Source organism: Grampus griseus (assembly GCF_964374135.1).
Source record: "Grampus griseus genome assembly, chromosome: 5".
NCBI classification, from domain to species: Eukaryota; Metazoa; Chordata; class Mammalia; order Artiodactyla; family Delphinidae; genus Grampus; species Grampus griseus.
Window position 1 is genome coordinate 50,495,443 of NC_138998.1, and position 23,763 is coordinate 50,519,205.

A 23,763-nucleotide genomic window follows, 5' to 3' on the forward strand; every position below is an offset into this window, starting at 1 on the left:
GTCAGTATTGAAAAGTGTGTGTGCGTGTGTGTGTTTGTATGTATGTGTGTAAAGGGGTCTAGAGAGATAAACAGGGTCTTAATTATGAGACCGTTAATTTTTTTTTTTTTTTTTTTTTTGCGGTACGCGGGCCTCTCACTGTTGTGGCCTCTCACTGTTGTGGCCTCTCCCGTTGCGGAGCACAGACAGGCTCCGGACGCGCAGGCACAGCGGCCATGGCTCACGGGCCCAGCCGCTCCGCGGCATGTGGGATCTTCCCGGACCGGGGCACGAACCCGTGTACCCTGCATCAGCAGGCGGACCCCCAACCAGTGCACCACCAGGGAAGCCTGAGACCTTTAATTTTTTGCCAGGATTTATTTTGTAGATTATGGAGAGCCATTTGAAGTAATTAGTCTGGAGAGAGATGTGTCCAAATTTGTTCTTTAAATAAAGCATACTATACATATTGTTCTTTAACCTGCTTTTAAAAATGAATGATATGTTGAGAATTTCTTCCACATTAGTAAATATTATCTGTCCATTAATTAAAATGGTTGCATTGTACTCTGTGGGTATTTTCACTATTTAATTAATCAGTCCCTTATGTTCAACAATAAAGATACTGGAGAGTTAAGTTTTTGAGAGCAATAAAGAGTTCAGTTTAGAGCATTTTCTTTTGTTTTTGTGGTACGCAGGCCTCTCACTGCTGTGGCCTCTCCCGTTGCGGAGCACAGGCTCCGGACGCGCAGGCTCAGCGGCCATGGCTCACGGGCCCAGCCGCTCCGTGGCATGTGGGATCTTCCCGGACTGGGGCACGAACTCGTGTCCCCTGCATCGGCAGGCGGACTCTCAACCACTGCGCCACCAGAGAAGCCTAGAGCATGTTTTGATTGAGATGCTTATAATACAGCCAAATGGGGATAACCAGAAGGTGCTTGAATATATAAATGTGGAGGCTGGGAGCAAGATCTGAGAATGTAGGCATGAATTTTGGAGTCATTAGTATATTGATTAGTTGAAGCCAGGAGAGGCAATTGACTGGCCAAGGAAAAGAAAATGCACAATTTTAAAAAAGAGTCAAGGGGATAGAACCTTAGAAAATACTGATTTTTAAGCAGTGGGTTTAGGAATAAGAGATTGGGAAGGAAAAGTTAGAGAAGTAGGAAAAAATTTAGAGACTGTGATGTCAGGGAACCTGGGGGAAAAGAGAAAATTGGTTCTCATAATAGCTTTTAGAGACTTGAATCCAGATACTAGCATTATTATACTCATTCATAGGGACTAAGGGTCTTGCTGAAGCCAACACAATTGTAAGTGATAATACTGGATTGCTGATCCCGACTGTCTAACCCCAATTCTCATGAAGTTATTAGCACCTGATTTTGTGATTCAGGTAGTTAAAGAAAAGTATAAAAGAATAGCAGAATAAGCTTCAGAAGCTAAAATTAAGATGGATTCTGTAGGAGATATAAAATGTAGAAAAAGAACATGTTCTTAAATTATAGCAGGCAAAGGATATCCCAAAATAGGCTGGGAGAGAAAGATGATAAATATGTCTTTAAAATGTTAAGTCTTGGCTTTCAAATTTGGGACTATGGTGGAAAAGATGATCAGAGAAACCCTATTCAGAACAGCTGATACTCTTAAACAACACAGACTGAAAACAAACATAACAAACAGGTGTTCTTAAATTTTTTTTGAAAGATTTAAAATTTACAGAAAGATTGCAAAAATAGAACAGAGAGTTAACATATATTCTTCCACCCAGTTTCCCCTAGCTTCCTCTAATTTTAACAACTTACATAACCATAGTACAATGAATAAAACCAGGAAATTAATACTGGCACATTGTTATTAACTGAACTACAGACTTTTCCAAATTTCACCAGTTTTTTTCCTTCATGCTCTTTTTCTGTTCCAGGATCCAGTCAAGGAGGCCACAATACGTTTTAAGTTGTGTTTCCTTAGTGTCCTCCAGTCTTTGATATTTTCTCATTCTTTCCTTTTCTTTCATGGCCTTGATACTTTTAATGAGTAAATGACTGGTTACTATATAGAATGTGTCCCAAATTGAACTTGATGTTTTCTCATGATTAGAGTGAAATTATGTATTTTAGGCAAGAATACTATAGAAGTAACGTGTTGTCTTTCTCATTGCATACAACCAGGGGGTACACTGTTGATGTTTTATTACTGGTGATATTAACCTTGCTAATATGATTAAGGTGGTATTTGCCGTTTTTCTTCACCAGCAAGTTACTAGGTTTCCCTTTTCAATTGAGAAATATTTGGGGAGATATTTTGAGTCTATGCTAATATCATGTTTCTCCTCAAATGTTTGCCTACTAACTTTAGCATTCATTAGAGGATCTTTAAAAAATTATGAAAATTAAAAAAATTCTTTAATTAATAAACTTTATTTTTTAAAATCAGCTTTAGGTTCACAACAAAACTGAGTAGAAGGTAGGGAGATTTTTCATATACTCCCTGTACCTACACACTCACACTTTCCCCCGCTATCAACATCCCACACCTCATTATCCACTTGTTACAATCAGTGAACCTACACTGGCATATTGTTATCATTCAAAGTCCATAGTTTATGTTATGGTTCACTCTTGGTGTTGTATATCCTATGGGTTTTGACGAATGTTTAATGACATTTAACTACCATTGTAGTAACATAGTTTCTATGTTACCTTGTGAGAGTTTTATAGTTTTGTGTTTTACATTTAGGTCTATGATCCATTTTGAGTTAATTTTTTTGTGTATGATGTAAGGTCTGTGTCTAGATTTGTGTGTGTGTGAGTGCGCGTGTGTATGTCCAGTCGTTTCAGCACCATTTGTTGAAAAGACTATCTTTATTATATTGCCTTTGCTCCTTTGTCAGAGATCAGTTGACTCTTTTTATGTGGGTATATTTCTGGGTTCTCTGTTCTATTCCATTGATCTATGTATCTATTTTTTCTCCCAATACCACACTGTCTTGATTACTGTAGCTTTATAGTAAATCTTGAAGTTGGGTAGTGTTAGTCCTCCAACTTTGCTCTTCTCCTTTAAGATCGAGTTGGCTATTCTGGATCTTTTGTCTCTCTCTATAAACTCTAGGATTAGTTTGTTGATATCCATAAAATAACTTGCTGGGATTTTGGTTGGGAATGAATCTATAGATCAAGGAGGGAAGAACTGACATCTTGAAAATATTGTGTCTTTCTATCCATGAACATAGACTATCTCTCCATTTATTTAGTTCTTTGATACATTTCATCAGAGTTTTATAGTTTTCTTCATGTAGATCTCAAATATATTTTGTTAGTTTTATGCCCAAGTATTTCATTTCTTTGGATGCTAGTGTACATGGTAATGTGTTTTAAATTTCAAATTCCACCCGTTTATTGCTGGTATATAGGAAGCAATTGACCTTTGTATGTTCAACTTGTATCTTGCAACCTTGCTATAACTGCTTATTAGTTGCAGGTGTTTTTTGTCAATTCTTTCAGATTTTTTACACATGTGATCATGTCATCTGAGAATAAAGACAGATTTGTTTCTTCCTTCCCAAACTGTATACTTTTTTTCTTGTCTTATTGCCTTAGCTAGAACTTCCATTACAGTGTTGAAAAGGAGTTGTGAATGGGGACATCCTTACCTTATACCTGATCTTAGTGGGAAAGCTTCAAGTTTCTCATCAAGCATGATGTTACCTGTAGGTTTTTATTGTAGGTAGTCTTTATCAAGGTGAGGAAGTTCCCCTTTATTTCTAGTTTTCTGAGTGCTTTTTATCATGAGTGGATGTTGGACTTTGTCATGTGATTTTCCTGCATCTATTGATATAATCATGTAATTTTTCTTTTTTAGCCTATTGATGTGATGGGTTGCATTAATTGATTTTCAGATGCTGAACAATCATTACATACTTAAGGTAAATCCCATCTGGTCATGGTATATAATCTCTTAATATATTGCTAGATTCAATTTGCTAATATTTTGTTTAGGATTTTGCATCTGTGTTCATGAGAGATATTGGTTCATGAGAGATATATATATTTTTTTTTGTTTGTTTGTAATGTCTTTGTCTTATTTTGGGATTAGGGTAATGCTGGCTTCATGGCATGGGTTAGAAAGTATTTTCTCTGGTCATATCTTCTGGAAGAGATTGTTGATAATTGGTATAATTTTTCCTTAAGTGTTTGGCGGAATCCACTAGTGAATCTACTACCTGGGCCTGGTTGTTTTTGTTCTGGAAGGTTATCAAATATTGATTCAATGTCTTTAATAGGTATAGGCCATTTTAGATTGTCTACTTGTTCTTTGTGGATTTTGGCAAATTGTGTCATTAAAGGAATTGGTCCATTTAATCTAAGTTATCAAATTTGTGGGCATAGAGTTGTTCATAGTGTTCCTTTAATATCCTTTTAATGTATAAGGAATCTGTAGTGATGTTCCCTTTTTCATTTTGGACATAGTAATTTGTGCCCTTCTATTTTTCTTAGCTTAGCTAGTGGCTGGTTAATTTTATTGATCTTTTCAGTGAACCAGTTTTTGTTCTGTTGATTTTTTTTCTAATAATGTTCTGTTTTTAATTTCATTGATTTTGGCTCTAATTTTTATTATACCTTTTCCTCTGCTTACTTTGGATTTAATTTGCTCTACTTTTTCTACCTTCCTAAAGTGAAACCTTAGATTATTGATTTCAGATCTTTCTTTTCTAATATATGCGTTCAAGACTAGAAATTTCACTCTAAATACTGCTTTTGCTGCACATACACATTTTGATAAGTTGTATTTTCATTTTCTTTTAGTTGGAAATATTTAAAAATTTCTCTTAAGATTTCTTATTTGACTCATGTGTTATTCAGAAGTGTGTTTAACCTCCTAGTATTTGGAGGATTTTCCAGCTATGTTTCTGTTATTCTTTTCTAGTTTAATTCCACTGTGGTCTGAGAGCAAACATTGTATGATTTCTGTTCTTTCAAATTTGTTAAGGTGTATTTAATGGCCTAGAAGTGGTCTATTTTGGTGAATATTTCCTGTGAGAATGAGGAAACTGTATAATATGCTGCTGTTGGATGAGGTAGTTTATAGATGTCAATTTTGTCCGGTTGATTGATGGTGTTGTTGAGTTCAACTGTGTCTTTACTGATTTTCTGCCTGTTGGATCTCTTCATTTCTGATGAAGGGGTCTTAAAATCTCCAACTATAATGGTCGGTTCATCTATTTCTCTTTGCATTTCTCTAGTTTTTGTCCCATATATTTTGATCCTATGTTGTTAGGTACATACACATTAAGGATTATCATATATTCTTGAAGTATTGATCCATTTACCATTATGTAATGTTCCTCTTTATCCCTGAAAACTTTCCTTGGTCTGAAGTCTGGTCTGTTTAAAATTCATACAGGTACTCCCACTTTCTTTTTTTCTTTTTTCTTTTTTTTTTGCGTTACGCGGGCCTCTCACTGTTGTGGCCTCTCCCGTTGTGGAGTACAGGCTCCGGACGCGCAGACTCAGCGGCCATGGCTCACGGGCCCAGCCACTCCGTGGCATGTGGGATCTTCCTGGACTGCGGGCACGAACCCGCGTCCCCTGCATCGGCAGGCGGACTCTCAACCACTGCACCACCAGGGAAGCCCCCCACTTTCTTTTGATTGATGTTAGCATGTTATATCTCTATCCCTTTACTTTTAATCTGTATATGTCTTTATATTTAAATTGAGTTTCTTGTAGACAGGATATAGTTAGGTATTATTTTTTTATCTACTCTGACAGTCTCTGTCTTTTATTGGTATATTTAGAGCATTAACATTTAAAATGATTATTGATGAGTTGGATTAATATCTACCATATTTGTTACTTTTTATATTGCCATTTTTCTTATTTTTGTCTTCCACAATTTTTCTGCCTTTTCTCTTCTTGGTTGAGCATATTATATGATTCAGTTTTTTCCTCCATTTTTAGCATATCAATTATACTTTTTTTTTTTTTACTTTTATCAGTGGTTGCCCTAGAATTTCCAATATACATTTACAACTAATCCAAGTACACTTTCAAATATGCTAGTACACTATACCATTCCACAGATAGTGCAAGTACCTTAAAATAACAAAATATTCCTAATTCATCCCTCCCATCCCTTGTATCATTGTTGTCATTCATTTCACTAATCTCTAAGCATGCATAGGTGCCTATATACATAGACACAAGCATTCATAATTGAATATATTGTTGCTATTATTATTTTCAATAAACTTATCAGTTAGCTCATTTGAGAGTAAAAAAAATTCAGTGTTTTTAGTTTGCCTTCACTTATTCATTCTCTCATGCTGTCCCTTTATTTATGTATTATAGACCTGAGTTTCTGCCCTATATCATAACATTTTCCGTCTCTTTGAAGAACTTTTTTTAACATTTCTTGCAAGGCAGATCTACTGGCAACAGATTTTCTCAATTTTTGTTTGTCTGAGAAAGTTTTATTTCTCCTTCACTTTTGAAGGATACTTTTGCAAGATACATAATTCTAGGTTGGTGGGGTTTTTTCTCTCAACACTTTAAATATTCCATCCACTTCCTTCTTGCTCGCATGGTTTCTGAGGAGTGGTCAGATGTAATTCTTATCTTTGCTTCTTTATTTGTAAGATTTTTTTCTCTTGTGGCTTCTTTTCAGAATTTTTTCTTTATCTTTGAATTTCTGTGATTTCAAAATGATATGCCAAGGTGTAGGTTTTTGGCATTTGTCCTGCTTGGTGTTCTCTAAGCTTCTTGATCTGTGTTTTGGTGTCTAACAATAATATTTGGAAATTCTCAGTCATTGCTCTAAATGTTGCTTCTGTTCCTTTCTTCTCCTTCTTGTATTTCCATTACATATATGTTATACTTTTTATAGTTTTCCCGCAGTTCTTAGATATTGTTTTTTTTTCATTCCCTTTCCTTTTTGCTTTTCAGTGTACTATTTTGGAAATTCTTATTGTCATGTCCTCAAAGCTCAGAGATTCTTTATTCAGCCATATGCACTCTACTAATGAGCCCATCGAAGACGTTCTTCATTTCTGTTGCATTGTTTTTGATCTCTAGTATTTCTGTTTCTTTCTCAGAATTTTCATTTCTCTGCTTACATTATCCATCTGTTCTTGCATGTTTTGTTTTTTTTAAAGCCCTTAGTATATTAATTATGTATTTTTAAATGTTCCCATTGTGATAATTCCAACATTCCTGCTACATATCATTCTGGTTCTGATGCTTGTTCAGTTTCTTCACACTCTGTCTTCTAGCTTTTTAGTATGCATTACAACTTTCTGTTACAAGGGGGACATGAAGTATGGGTAGTTCCTTAGGTAGAAGGAACTGCAGTAAATAGGCTTTTGGTATGTAGTGGTGAGGTTTTGGGGGAGGGGAAGCATTCTGAAGTTCTATGATTAGGTCTCAGTCTATGATGTACATTAGGTGAACCTGGGCTCCTGGACTGTGAACTTCACCAGTGCTTCCCAGTTTGTAACCCCATTTAGGTGTGATGCAATGGCAAAAAAGGACTGGAGTTGGGTATTCCTCTTTCCTCATTTGGAAGGCTAGAATGAGCTGGAGCTGGGTATTTCTCTTCCTTCAGGTATGTCAGGCTCTGGTAAAGTAGGTTCACTTGAAGGCAGGACTTCCTAAAGAGAACAGAAAGCTCTGGCATATTTCAAAATGGTTTCTTTTCCCTTCCTTCTGCTAGAAGCATGGTGGAATTTTCCTCCCATATTCACTGTGAGGACTTGGTAGAGCACCTGGAGATAAAACTCACAAAAGTGTAGGGGTCTCCCTATGACTGGAGCCCCCCACACACCCTGACATTTTTAACCTCTCAAAGTTTTCAACATTGAGCCTCCAGAAATTTGTCAGTTACAGTTCAGGTTTTCCTATCCTAGCACTGGTTTCCATGGAGGTTTCTGCTCAGAGATTTCTCCTCCAGTAACTTGGGATTCTCTTTTTCTGTCTCTCCTATTTTGGGACAGCTGGTTTGCTTGTGGTTAATATTTACTCTTCTAGTAGCTGACTTTTAAGAAGACATGTGCATAGGGGAAAGGAGACATAGCCTGAGGTCCAAGTATAGTGAAGATTGAATAGAAGACCACCTGCATAATGGTTTCTTTAAGAGATAACATTTTCCATGAAAGAGCTAGGAGAAACTCTTACAGAGCAAAATAGTGGAACTGCATGCCAGCCTTGACCTTGAATCCTGGTGGAGCACAAGAAAAAGTAAGAAAGTCTTCCTTGGGAATTCCTAACCAGAAGTTACCCTATCCTGGTTTGGAATTCAGATTCACTCTTTCTACCATTTTGGTGGAAGAGTAAAAGGCCAATAATAGGTAAAACATTCTTGAAAAAGAATCAGTTGGGGAGGTTTGCTTTACTAGCTATCAAGATATCTTATTAAACCATTCTATGTAGGATAGTGTAGTCTTGGCAGTGCAACAGACAAATAGATGAATCAGTAGAATGCAGACCAGAAATCAGCATATTCATATGTGTAAAACTGATCTAGACAGAATCAACGTTGAAGATCAATGGCGAAAGGATTTAGTAAGATAATGTCAAGATAATTGAATGTCCGTTGAGGGAAAAACATGATAATAGATTCCTACCTCACACCATACATAAAAATCAATTAGCATTGGGTCAAAACTTTAAAGGCAAAGAGAACAGTTTAAAATTTTTGAAGACAATACAGGAGGCTATCTTGATGAGCTTGGAATAGAGGAATATTTCTTAAAACTCAAACGGTGCAAATCATAAAGGAATTTGATACATTTGACTACATTAAAACTAAATCTTTAGGCTTTTTTTTTATCAAAAATATCATGAAGAGTATGATTATACAAGCCATAAGTTGGAAAAAATTACTTGCAACACATATTACCAAAAGTTATTAGTATACAGAATATATAAAGCTTCCTAAATTTAATGATAAAAAGACAATTCAATAAGAAATGAGCAAAAGGTAAATACACAAATTAACATATCACTGAAGAGGAAACATGATTAACCAATAAATATTAAAAATGCACAGGCTAGGGATTCCCTGGTGGCGCAGTGGTTGAGGGTCCGCCTGCCGATGCAGGGGACGCGGGTTCGTGCCCCGGTCTGGGGGGATCCCACATGCCGCGGAGCGGCTGGGCCCCGTGAGCCATGGCTGCTGAGCCTGTGCGTCCGGAGCCTGTGCTCCACAACGGGAGAGGCCACGGCAGTGAGAGGCCCGCGTACCAAAAAAAAAAAAAAAAATGCACAGGCTTATTAGTAATAATAATAAAAAAAAATGTATATCACAATAAGGCAATGCCATTTCAAACTTACCCAAATGGCAAATATGAAAAAGTCTGACAATGCCAAGTGTGTTTTTTTGTGTGTGTGCAGGAATAGGCATTTGATGATAAGATTAAGCTCGATTTCAGATTTGCTACTTATCAATGGTGTGATCTCTGACAAGTCATTCAAACTGTAGCTTAAGTTTTCTCACCTAAAAAATGCAGAATATAATTTCTTTGCAGAGTTGTGAGGAACAAAGATGATGCAAGACAAGCATCTGACATAAAGTTTGGCAAAGAGCAGGAGGTCATAGATGATAGCTGCTAAAATGGAGATAAATTGGGGTAGTAGTTGAGTAGTATAATGTTTATACCAAAGTTTCACTCAATAGAATTAATTCAGAGTGAATGTATTAGGATTTTAAACCGCATTCTTCAAAGCTTGTAACAACAATAGCAACAGCAATAATTAATTGAGGACTTATTATGTGCCAGGCACTGAGTTTAGTGTTTTATATTCATTATTTTATTTAATCCTTATGCTTACTTTGTAAGGTAGTATTATTATCTTCATTTTATGGTTGAGGAAATTGAAACTCAAAGAGCTTACTTAATTAACTTGCCCGAGGTCACACATAGCCAGTCATTTGTAGCCCTGGGAGTAGAACACAGTTCTTTCTGCCTTGACTGTAATTCTCTAGTGTAGGTGATTCCTCCTTAGCAGACAGATACAAAATCAGAACTTTTGACTTATAAGCAGTTTTCACAATTAGTGGCATCAAAATTAATTTATGTGCAAAATAGTGTGATGGACCAATGTGGCTATTAAAAAGAAGGGTGAAGAATTTCAGTTTCTGGCAGTGTTAGTATTTCCAGCCTAAATCTTTTGTCAAGGTATTGCTATTTTTGACAGAACTGAGGAAAGGAAAAAAGGGAGAATTGGCATAAAAACCAGGTGACTGAACACTTCTCTTTCTCTGTGTGATTTAAAGTTCCACCTGCCAACCCCAGAGACCTCCACATTGTGACTCCCTTAAAGAATAACTGGAACATCACTCAGACTGAAACAGGATGCTAACATTCATAATATATTCATACACAAAATTTTTTTAAAGTCACAGTCTTGCCTCTTTTAACTCCTTAAAGCAGCGAGAATCTTGTCCTTCAACCCCTATGTTAACAGTGGTCTTTCCAGAAACACAGATGTGCTGACTCAGAGTGAGATGGGATCAAATAGTCTTGGGGTGCAAGCTCGTCTCTCGTAGTGCAGTACTTCAGCTACAGGACTGCTCAACAAATTCTGGTTTCAGTGTTGAGAAACTCATTGTCTCTTGAGGTAGCTTCAGCTATCTTCAAAGAGCTCTAATTGTTAACAACAGAAACAATGATAATAGCTCATTCTTTATTGAGAGTTTATGATGTGCCAAGTACTGTGCTAAGTGCACAATATAAATTGTCTCATTTATCCTCATAATAACCTCTGTGACACAGATGCTATTATTATCTCCACGTTACAGATTAAAAACATGGAGCTTTTGATCCATTTATCATAATTTTAACATTTACAGACTATACTCTGATTCACTTGGCAACACTTAGATATTAGAAGACAGCACAGAACTCTGAGTTAAACTGTAGCTCCTTTGGATTAAACTTTTGAATGTTTAATTGATTTTCTACATTCTGTTATTGTAGAAAATATGGAATCAGGTGGATGTCTGATTGAAGGGAAGAAGGGAGGGAAGAGATCTTTATTTCTTCATATTTTAAACGTGACACTCTAGGGCTTTTCTGCATTCTCTCTTACATTATCTTCATTGCTCCACCCGCTTTTTAAAAGAGGCAAGGTTGGATCTATAGCAAAAAAGAGAAATCTTTCTCTGTACTCTGCTACATGTTTTCTAGACCAATATTTGCAGACAGTGCGCACAGTCCAAGAATTGTGCATTTCTAAATTATTTTAGAAATGTTTAAAGGTAATGCAAATGCATAGCATACCATTCAAAAGAGAAAAGGGACAAAAATACCATGATAAACATCAGCAAGATGGAGAATTCACAAATTCAATCAATGTTCATTTTTCTCTGATGGATTTTCAGATGTTGTTGTTAACAGCCTGATGTAAAATCTTTTTCTGTATTTATGTAAGATTATGTGTCCTTGCAGTAATTTACTTATAATTTGGATCATGTCCAAAGCTTTTCTTAAGGCAACAGAATTACTTTTTAATCCACCTGATGTCATTATAGCCTTACATTTAGCATTTTTATTGTAGAATTAGACATTTATAAATCTGCAATGTTAAATCCTTAATACCTAATAGATGGCTAGAAACTTGAAACTGTAGTATATTTTAGTGTTCACTTTTTTCCTTGAAATCACAAACACTACACCTTACACATATAAAAATTGGGTGTGCTGTAGTCTTATATTTAACCTAAGTCATGTGAAATGACTAAATATCTCTTTATTAATGTCAGCTTTAGAAATACATAAGGAAGCGACATTTTCACAGTGCTTAGGGTTCATGCAGCTTTGTCATGTGTAGGGAAAAGGAAAGTCGATTTAGTGGTGGAATGATCATGGCCTAACTGTATGTTACATATGACTGACTAATGTCAGACCACACTAAAGCTGTTCTCGCAGTGGTGAACTGCCTCCAGTAAAAAGAAAGAAAGCCCTTCAGGCAGATGGCCAATTTAAGAATACAAATTAGCCTATAGTCTTCATTTATTTGTGGGCATAAATGAGAACTTACTTTAACCAAAAACCCTGTGATATATTTTTAGCCTCTTGCATGGTGAATGAATGGATTTTACACTTCCAATTGAATCAGAACTGTTAAAATAAGCTCCCAACACTACTATCATCTCTTCAGAATCACTTGTCTTGAGTCTGCCTGTCAGTATATTCTCCTCTCTTGCAAGATACCTAATAATCTCATTTAAAATCATAGAGTTCCATGACACCAAAAAAGCTGACACAGTTTCTTCCTTGTTGCTACTGTACTACTTACCCCTGAGTGACTGCTTATCTACAGCAACACCACTGCTTTATGTTACCAGATTTCTGAACAAACACTTCAGTTTATTTTGGGGTCACCCTTTTCTTTTGACAGATTGTGATTTATATATGCATTGTTTTTAATTTCCAGTAGGACCAACTTACCTAAGAAAACAACAACAAAATCAAATCCCCAAATCCCCTGCTGGGTCTCAGGAAGCTTACCTACTCCCACCTCTACTAACCTCTACTGTTGGGCTTGTCAGTGAGGGTAGCTATGAATTCATGCATCTTGAAATACCATGTTTTGATTTGGCTTGACAGTAACATACTACCTGGCAAAGAAACATCCCTAGAACATCCTGATACCCATGCAGAGCCCAGACCTTAAGTGTTTAAACTAATTCTCATTCAAACATTGATACTCTAATGTGTCACACCTTAGCCATAGCTGACAATTCATTTCTAAAAGAATCTGTGTTTTAAGGAATTTATTGTTTGAGATTTTCATTGTACATTCATCTATAGAGCAGATTTCTTGAAAATTCAGATACTCTAATTTGTCTAATTTATCAAAAATAAGATAAAGCAGAAACAAATGTAACTACTAATTAGTTAAAACAATGGCAATTACCAAGGAAAGTCAAAGTCTTAATGAATGAGATGCTTGGACAATGGCTTATTAATGACCAGAAGCAAGGGGATACTCACAAAGAAGGGACTTTTATTTTTTTCAGAAAAGGTAAGCATCATGAAACAAGAAAAAAGGCAAGTGCAGAGAAGGAGGATGGGAATAGCAGGTAGCCAAAATGATAAAATAGGAGTGAACTGAAAGGCACTGTCAGAGGTCAAGAGTGAGAGAGGCAAAGCTGAGAAATAGCTATGAGGGAGAAAATTCTTAGTGTATTAACAAGCAGACAGATGCAACTTGGTGGCATCTCACCAATTTGTTTTTTGTTTGTTTGTTTGTTTTGGGTTTTTTTTTGCGGTACGCGGGCCTCTCACTGTTGTGGCCTCTCCCGTTGCGGAGCACAGGCTCCGGACCGCAGGCTCAGCGGCCATGGCTCATGGGCCCAGCCGCTCCGCGGCATGTGGGATCCTCCCAGACCGGGACACGAACCCGCGTTCCCTGCATTGGCAGGCGGACTGTCAACCACTGCGCCACCAGAGAAGCCCACCAATTTGTTTTTTTAATCCTGAAAAGCACATGTAATATACAAGAGCTCCGAAATCCAGTGTGTCATTCAGTGCAGTACTTTAAGCAGGGCAAAGATTAAAAAAATTTTATACTACATATTGTATTATTTACTCTCTTTCTCACAATATTACATACATTACACGGCACTAAATAATATTATTTCAAAATATAGAGCAGACCAGTTTTGTTGTAGATAGTAAACTAAAGCTGTTGAACTCTGTAAGGTAACACCTTTTTCTAACAGTGGACTGCTGTTTTTAGACTAAAATCTTCCTCCAACTGCCCTTGCGCAAACTATGATGCGGGAAGGAATCCTCATGCTGGTAGGAGGAAGCTCAGCTTTTACTGTTGAGGAATTAAACTCCGGTATCCCTTTAGAGCTGGAGAGAGGGCTTGACTTCCCGGCTTCAAATCTGATGATGTGGCCCACAGCCTTCTGTGGGCTCGCGATCAATTCATCAGATGATGAGTTTGTCAAATGACCAATTTGTTAAATTTATAAATATGCTTATCTACTAAGACAGCTTATTTTAACTCTTTAAAAAATTTGTATTAATCCTACTGATGGATTCGAAGGAGCCAGGAGGGCTCCAGGGTTCTGCAGCCTATGGTTTCTCTCTGTTCTTCAGTCTCCCCTCTGTGGGATCCACAGCCCAGATTGTGCTGTGTTGCTCACTGTTCATTTTCCCTATCTTGGCTTTTTCTAGCTTCAGGAGATAAAGTAGAATGCTATTAAAATCTCCTCATTAGGGCTTCCCTGGTGGCGCAGTGGTTGAGAGTCCGCCTGCTAAGGCAGGGGACATGGGTTCGTGCCCCGGTCCGGGAGGATCCCATGTGCCGCGGAGCGGCTGGGCCCGTGAGCCATGGCCGCTGGGCCTGCGCTTCCGGAGCCTGTGCTCCGCAGCGGGGGAGGCCGCAGCAGTGAGAGGCCCGCGTACCGCAAAAAAAAAAAATCTCCTCATTAAATACAAGTTGTTGTAAATTCTATAAACAGTTAAAAATACATTTGATCACACAGGCAAATTTGCTCACTCTCCAAAAATTGGGGAATGGATCTTAAAAATGATGAAATGTTAAAAACAAAAAAAGTGGCTTTTAAAATATGAGAAAGAAATTAGTATAAATTGTTAAACTTCCAAATTAAAATTTTGGTTATGTTAATAAGAAGAAAATAGTCATAGAATATTCAAGAACAGTATAGTAATAATCATACACACAAGAAGAACATATTTATGAGAATAAATCATTCTATAACCATAGCTTTTAAAAACTGAAAATTTTAAAAAATTAACAAGATTTGCTGAATATATTCATGAGGAATATGTACATAAGAAAATGTATTCATATTAATTTGTCAGTAAGATTATTTCTTAAAATAAGATTCTAGTAAACTTGAAATTTGGTGAATTCTGCAAATTGGTCACCTGGCCAATTGATTCTTCAGAGGATTACATTTTCCTGAATGGGACTACTTCAGCTTTCTTATGACGACACCGTGTTTGAAAAACTTGAAGTAATTGCCAACATTTAAAAGTCAAGAAATTTCTTGGAAAGCTCTGAATTATTATACTATTTCCTGAAAAATCTGCAACACTGAACCTGTATTTCTATACAGTAGCATTAGCTGGACTTGCATAAGGCTACTCCCTTCAGAAGGGCCAGTGGTAGGGTGACCATATGGCCAGTGTGCTAATGATAGTCCTGGTTTATGCCTGTTTTCCTAGTATAATTCTTAAATGCACCCACTTTCACTCTCAACAGTGTTCAGTCTGAGAGAGCAATTGTACAGTCACTGTAGTTAGCTCCAGTCTTCTGTAGTTCATACAACACCCTTTTATCTTATAATTCACATACCATATGCGTGGACTTTGTAAGCATTTGAATGTGTTATTCCTGCTCTAGTGTCTCCAGGTCTAGTTCACGTATGTAGAAACACAGAGCTAATTCTTCCTTAGTGATGGATGAAGAGGCTTTGTTGTGTTTTCTCACTTAGTGTTACCTTCTGTTTGCTTCCTCTTACACAGGGTGGTCTTAAATAAAGGTTCGGTGCAGTGTCATCTGTTTTGTGCCTCGTGACTCTTCACTGTAGGAGGCATGACCCTATCACATGACTTTACTACTACGTGCACACTCTTATATTTATTTTTCAACCAGGGTTGTACCAAGAAATTCATGTAATATCTCCTTACTGATGCAGCTAAATGGTTAGTAATCACAAACTCAGAGGCTAGCTAGCTTAATTTGTAAACCCCAAACTTGGTTTGTGCCAAGGCCTGTGCTAGTCAGTGAGCATGCAGAGATGAAAGACATGGTGCTGTTCGTATTATCAAGTTATTAGTTCCTTCATAAGGTAGTCTTGGCTTTTGTTTGTATGCCTTTTTACATCTCTGCATATTGTTTCTTGGTTTATCATCTTTCTTATGAAAGTAGGCCAGATGTGTGTGTGTGTGTGTGTGTGTGTGTGTGTGTGTGTGTGTTGGAGGAGGGACAGATTTGAGCAAGAACATTTTATTTCAACACGTACACTTTTATAGGCACGGAAACAGAGCAATGTTAAAGAGCTAGGCTACTGGCTATTTCAGGGAAGGCCTATTTCAGGTAAGGCCTCACAGGCCTCACAGGGGGTTACAGTAATCTCAATTGAGATTTATGGTATGAAAATGTGATTTCATCAATTTAACTGTGCTAAGTGTCTTCTCAAGGGTGACCAGCATCCCTGCAGAGCCTATATCAAAATAAAATATCCTTATTTTTATTTAGCTTCCTACCATTTATATATTCGGGCTCTTTCTTCTGGTATGATGTTTCTGAAAAGATATTGACCAATAAAATAAAAGGACCCGCCCATTGTCATGATACCTGTCGTAATCAGTCAATATGCCCATTGATTTATACCCTCTGTTCAATCCCATTTCCTATAACCTCTCTGGCTGAGAATCTGGGATTTTGTGAAGCTGTCCTGGAAATGTTTTCTGGACTGTTCTCTACGAATTCCTTCCTGGGTAGAGCTGGTTAGGATGAGAAAATTTTAGATAACCCAGCTTCCAGGGACTGGTTGTAAATGCACTGTCTTGGACCAGATGGAAGATGATCTACTTCACTGGGAATCATGGTTTTAAAACTTCCTAAGTTACATGGTAATGGCATTCTTTGGTGGGTGCTTCTCAATCTCAGAAACACGACTGATTGGCTTCTCAGAGGCAATAACCTTGATATGTGGGCTTTTTCAATTAGTTTTAATATAATGTGCTTATAAGAGACCTGAACCAAACTATCTAAGTATCCAAGCAGTTGATTGATAAATATGAACGCTTAATACATTGATTTGTGTTTAGTGTTTTACACTAGAAATCAAATAGCTAAGAGAAACTAAGATATTCGTGTTCATGGTTCATAGTATTCTTTCCCTTGAGGGGAAAAGAGGATGACTAATACTCTGTATTAAGGATTATAATTGCCAAGGAAACCAAGATGGAAAACACTTGTATCTGCTTCTCTGTTGGAAAGTCCACACCAGTATAGCCAACAATTATCAGGAATTTTCTCAAGGATCATTGTCAAGTTAGTCATCAAATGATATTACACAGATACACATTGCACTTCAGGGATATACATGTCAAGGTAAATGGATATTTAGTGCCAATATTACATGGTAAGTACTGACAAATTCCTACTTTTCAAGTTCTCATTGTTTATTCATTTATTTTAGGAACCATAAAGAATTTTTATCACCACTTTAACTCAAGCAGTTAGGCTGATACAATTAAGTTATAGTCAATGATCTACTGGTATCTGGCTCTCCCCCAAACTCCAAAATCCTGGGTTTGTAGCATTTGCCAATTTTCATAGTGTAAATTCTCCCAGCAATGCTAATTTCTCCTACAGTTAACAACTGGCTCTCCCAATATTCCTGAATATTTAACAGTGGGCTCTCTAGAGTCTGTACAAGCTAACCCAGCACACTACTAGCAGTTTTAACTAGTTACAATCTAGTTCTGAAGTTGCATCTAGCTTTCTCCTATTATCTCTTGATTAGAGTCAGAAGACACATTAGTGAACCACCTCTTGAAGAAAACTATTTTACAGATAACTGTATCTGTTTATGCTGAGCTTATTAGCTTCATTTGTAGCTAGTGACCTTTACAAAGCGTGGGACAGAAGGAAGCTTACTATCATCGCTTAAATTCCCTCTCATTTGCATAGTGTATGTGGGAAGAGAATAAGCCACAGGGACAACTCAGTAGACAAAATGAAAAGTAGGACTAAAAAAAAAAAAAAAAAAAAGTAGGAAGAAGTCGTATGTGGGTAATGTAAGATAAAACATTCAGGAGAAGAGTATAAGGAAAAATAGAATGTAAAAACGAGATTGATAGAGACCTATTTTAATTTTTAAAAGTGGACACTGACATACAGGTAAATAGATATTGTGGCATATTGGTTGTTTGACTGCAAGGTGAGAGTAGCTGAGATTAATTCTGCCTTCCGTATCCATCGTTTAATTGAGTTCAAGCAATTCCTAAGACCAACTTATAAAATGGAATTCATGTCAAACTCACGGTATCAATTTTATGGAATCACTCTGTTATCTATTTAAATTTCTTAAACTTCATTTTCCAAGCAAATGTTATTTGCAAATGTTCTAGAGATAGTAGCCACCAGCAACCTAGGCTCCCCATTCCTATTACTGTGGCTTTCTCCCTAGGAGTTATGGTTGGAATATGTATAGAAATCACTCACACTTTCTTGATAAATTCCTGGGGTGGTAAAGTGGATGGGTAAGAAACAATAGGTACCTATACATTGAGAGATGAAGAAAATTCTTTGAGAGAATTTATCAAAGAGAAGGGGAGTCTGATATGATGATCTTGACTCAGGAATAAAAAGCGTTGGTTGTCACAGGTGCAAAGGAATTCTGAGTGTAGCATTGAGGCTGTTGCACAAATCTTGCAATTCTTTGCCGTAAGTCTAGGTTCTGGGGAGGAGAATATCAGGAGCTTCTTCACCAGGTTTTTATGAAACATATTGTGGGTCCAAGAGACAACAGTTTAGGACACCTCTAACAACCTTTGGTGTTATAACTGATGCCGTCTTCTCTAGAAATGGGCAGCTGGTATCCTTTTCATGTGGGTTGGATTTTATTTCCAGAACTCAAGAAAGAGATAGCCACAAAATTGTGTCCTTACAACCAGGATCAGGAATGTACTTGAGAGCAAGAGGTCAAGTTCATTTCTAATCTTCCCTGGAAGTTTTCCCATCATTATCAGTGACCTCATGGCTGCAAAGTTTGAATTTTACTAAGAGCTATGAACACAGAGTGGCTTTAATTAAAGAAAAAGATAGTCAATAATTGTTGGTTTGACGTTTATAAGACAATAATTCTGGTAAAATCATATTCCATGTGAGAACTGGAAAGTTCTATTACGCTATTACCAGAAGCTGAGAATAAAATTAGTTTAACTCGAAATAAGTCTTCACAAAAGTTGTAACAAACATACCGGGCAGCTTCTGAATATCTCTCCAGACATCGAAACACTGTTGCCTGACGAAGATGATTTCGGAAATAGGCTGGGTTTAAAACAATGCTCCTGAAAAGATAAAAGAAATGCAAATGTTATTAAGCTTTTAAAAGTCAATTACCAGAAGTGTATAGGAATGAAATAACATTCATTCAATTTTACATACTATATATGTTAAAAGATAAACTAGTAAATGGATCATTTTTCTTCCTGTAATTGTCAGTTAAGACAAATAAACAAGCATTATTGAAAAATTAAGTTTGCATGATAAAAGCAATTATATTTATAACACAGGCTAACTTTTATAGATATAACAATGGCAACAAATTTGAATCCACTTATATTACATATAAGACATGGTGTTATTTTGTTTGTTATATATTAATAAATCAGGCAAAGATCACAGGTAGACATATTTATGGTATGTCTACCTATAATGAAGGGGAAATTGTTAGCTGCTGAATTTCAGTTAAAAGAAAGGAACTGGAATTTGGATGACATGTTTGCTTGCACTGCACATTGGGTTCTGTGTCTTCCCCCAGCTGGACAATGTAGTGGAATGGAAGGAGCCCTGTACCATTGGCTAAGGAATCTGGTCCTGAACTTGCCACTTTTGGTAAGACCCTTGTTCACTTTGGGTTTCCATTTCCTTGTATTGAAATTACAAGGCTTGACTTTTGGATAAGATTATCTATCCTTGCTTGCTGATTTTTTCATTATCTCAGCGTTCTGCAGTCTCAGTTCCAGCTCAGATGAGATGATGATCACTCCATAGCTGCCCTCTTCCTCCAGAGATAAACTGGCAGCCATTCCTCTTCCTTGCTTCACTGAGAACCCGGCACTGTTCAAGGCATTTGATATAATGAGGTGAACTAGACAGATATAGACCATGATTCATCCCCGAATGAGGAGACAGCCATTTGTTAAATTTTAAGGTGTAGCTTATATCATAATAGAGTGTTGTGTTATTGATGTAAGATACAAATGTTACAGAACCAACACAGGATTATTAAGCAATCTTTTTGTGAGCCTGTTTTTACAAGTTGCTGAGAATCACTTGGAATTAGTTCATTATTGAAGTAAGTGGTTCTTAATCTTTTCTGGGATGGTTCACAGAGCTTTTTGAGAATTGGATGAAAGCTATGGATCTCTGTCCAGAAAAATGCACATAAACATGGTTGCCCAAATTTAGGTAATTCATGTGACCCCTTAAGGCTATTCATGAACTCCAGACTAAAAAAAATCCAGACAAGAATAATTCCATTCCCAGAAACATTGCTTATAGAAAGAATAAAGTAAAAAAAGAAGCATCTATCTGACGTACATAGAATCATAGAATTATATGACGATGAGATGGATTGACTGAATAATTCAGCTCACTTTAAACACAAGTGAACAGAATCCAGAGAGGCTAAGGGACCTCTCTAAAATCATAAAGTAGTTAGTTGCAACGCTGCTTCAAGGTTATTATTATGGTTCCCATCTCTAGCTACAGCACTTCATATTTCACCTTACTCCTTCTTTATGATTTCTGAATTAGCGGGGCCGGAGTTAGTAAAGTTTCACTGCATTCTATGCTTAGTAGTTTGTACAAATGAATACATTAATCTCCCAAGAACACAGACCATTTGCTTTGTTGATTAAAATATTGGAAATTTAAAGCCTATTACATAAGTTTATTCCACATCCATACTGAACTATTAATATCTACTACTAATACTTTATATTAATTCAGGAAAAAGGACATTTATAAAGCATGTTTGTGTATTTTATCTGTGTAAAAGTAATCTTGTAAAATTAGATCAGAGTGAAAAGAACAGTGCTCTGTCTAGGGGCCTGGGTCTTCCGACTCTGACCAGAACTTTTTCTTCCACATTGTAGCTAATTCTTTCCTTTTACTCTGTAATCTTCATTCATTTATGCATTTTTAGCAAATGTCTGCAAATGTGATGAGACAAAATCCTTACTGAATGACCATTTCTTGTCTTTGACATCTCTTTGCCCATGATGTGGTATTTTGGTTTTGCTATGCTATTCTGCAAAGAATCTCGCTTTGCCGGATGTGTTCTTTTGATGAAAATGGATTAGGCTGAAGAAAAGGATGGGGTGTGGTGGGTAGGAGGAGTGTGAGAGAAGGGTTTAATACAATAGAGGGAGGAGGGAGAGGAGGAATGATCAGAGTGGCCTTGGTGGAGGAGGAGATTTTTGTGGGTAGTGAGGGTTGATGAGATAAACACTGCTTCAGTGTAATTTTTAAAAAGAATAGATTTTTTAAAAATTGCATGTAATTACAAGTCCTTTCTTTGGTGCTGAAGAAATACATTAGAGGACATGAGTTTAGAAATCACTATTGCTAAACTAGACTAGGCTCTCTTAAACCATAACACCACCCTATACTAAGCCACATAAATCGCAGCTTCAGAAGAGGGACCAAAAAGACCAGGACCCAGTCTACCCTGAAAGGTGGAGGTCTACCTGTAAAAGGAAGTTTAGAAATTTGAGATGAGATATTATATTTGGCAGTTTATTACTTTTGGTTGCCTTATAATTATTGCAGCATTCACTGTGTGCTTATAATATGCCCAGTTAGATATTTGGCATGAAAATGCTAGTGCTGATTGTAAAGCCTAGTTTTTATCCTTTTATTGTTTTATTCAATGCTTTCTAAAATGACATACCCTTTTTTTTTTTTTTTTTTGCGGTACGCGGGCCTCTCACTGTTGTGGCCTCTCCCGTTGCGGAGCACAGGCTCCGGACGCGCAGGCTCAGCGGCCATGGCTCACGGGCCCAGTCGCTCCGCGGCATGTGGGATCTTCCCGGACCGGGGCACGAACCCGTGTCCCCTGCATTGGCAGGCGGACTCTCAACCACTGTGCCACCAGGGAAGCCCCATAACCTTTTTTAAAAAAAAATTAATTTTATTTATTTTTTATACAGGAGGTTCTTATTAGTTATCTGTTTTATACATGTTACTGTATATATGTCAATCCCAATCTCCCAGTTCATCCCACCGCCCCCCCCTCCAACCACTTTCCCCCCTTGGTGTCCATACGTTTGTTCTCTACATCTGTGTCTCAATTTCTGCCTTGCAAACTGGTTCATCTGTACCATTTTCCTAGATTCCGCATGTTTGTGTTAATATACGATATTTGTTTTTCTCTTTCTGACTTACTTCACTCTGTATGACAGTCTGTAGGTCCATCCACGTCTCTACAAATGACCCAATTTCGTTCCTTTTTATGGCTGAGTAATATTCCACTGTATATATGTACCACACCTTCTTTTTCCATTCATCTGTCGATGGGCATTTAGGTTGCTTCCATGTCCTGGCTATTGTACATAGAGCTGAAATGGACATGGTGGTACATGACTCTTTTTGAATTACGGTTTTCTCCGGATATATGCCCAGTAGTGGGATTGCTGGATCATATGGTAATTCTATTTTTAGTTTTTTAAGGAACCTCCATACTGTGCTCCATAGTGGCTGTATCCATTTACATTCTCACCAACAGTGCAAGAGGGTTCACTTTTTTCCATAGCCTCTCCAGCATTTATTGTTTGTAGATCTTTTGATGATGGCTATTCTGACCAGTGTGAGGTGATACCACATTGTAGTTTTGATTTGCATTTCTCTAATAACTAGTGATGTTGAGCAGGTTTTCATGTGCCTCTTGGCCATCTGTATGTCTTCTTTGGTGAAATGTCTATTTAGGTCTTCTGCCCATTTTTTAATTGAATTGTTTGTTTTTTTGATATTGAGCTCCATGAGCTGTTTGTATATTTTGGAGATTAATCCTTTGTCTGTTGTCTCATTTGCAAATATTTTCTCGCATTTTGAGGGTTGTCTTTTGGTCTTGTTTATGGTTTCCTTTGCTGTGCAAAAGCTTTTAAGTTTCATTAGGTTCCATTTGTTTGTTTTTGTTTTTATTTCATTACTCTGAGAGGTGGGTCAAAAAAAATCCTGCTGTGATTTATGTCAAAGAGTGTTCTTCCTATGTTTTCCTCTAAGAGTTTTATAGTGTCCGGTCTTACATTTAGGTCTCAAATCCATTTTGAGTTTATTTTTGTGTATGGTGTTAAGGAGTGTTCTAATTTCATTCTTTTACATGTAGCAGTCCAGTTTTCCCAGCACCACTTATTGAAGAGACTGTCTTTTCTCCAGCCTATATCCTTGCCTGCTTTGTCATAGATTAGTTGACCATAGGTGTATGGATTTACCTCTGGGCTTTCTATCCTGTTCCATTGATCTATATTTCTGTTTTTGTGCCAGTACCATTTTGTCTTGATTACTGTAGCTTTGTAGTATAGTCTGAAGCCAGGGAGTCTGATTCCTCCAGCTCCGTTTTTTTCCCTCAACATTGCTTTGGCTATTGGTCTTTTGTGTCTCCATACAAATTTTAAGATGATTTGTTCTAGTTCTGTAAAATATGACATTGGTAGTTTGATAGGGATTGCATTGAATCTGTAGATTGCTTTGGGTAGTATAATCATTTTCACAATATTGATTCTTCTAATCCCAGAACATGGTATATCTCTCCATCTGTTTGTGTCATCGTTGATTTCTTTCATCAGTGTCTTACAGTGTTCTGAGTACAGGTCTTTTACCTCCTTAGGTAGGTTTATTCCTAGGTATTTTATTCTTTTTGTTGCAATGGTGAATGGGATTGTTTCCTTAATTTCTATTTCTGATCTTTCATTGTTAGTGTACAGGAATGCAAGAGATTTCTGTGCATTAATTTTGTATCCTGCAACTTTACCAAATTCATTGATTAGCTCTAGTAGTTTTC

At 37.0% G+C, this 23,763-nt stretch overlaps 1 protein-coding gene across 1 annotated transcript in view; it reads right to left on the minus strand.

Moving 5' to 3' along the window:
* The window catches only part of SPATA16 (spermatogenesis associated 16), a gene marked incomplete at its 3' end in the record, with an annotated part of 224,474 nt that overhangs the window by 107,960 nt on the left and 92,751 nt on the right, over positions 1 to 23,763 (minus strand). Inside the window, exon 3 of the mRNA XM_082655288.1 lies at positions 18,956 to 19,045. Coding sequence (XP_082511414.1) covers positions 18,956 to 19,045 — 90 coding nt within the window. The remainder of the gene's footprint in view (positions 1 to 18,955; positions 19,046 to 23,763) is intronic.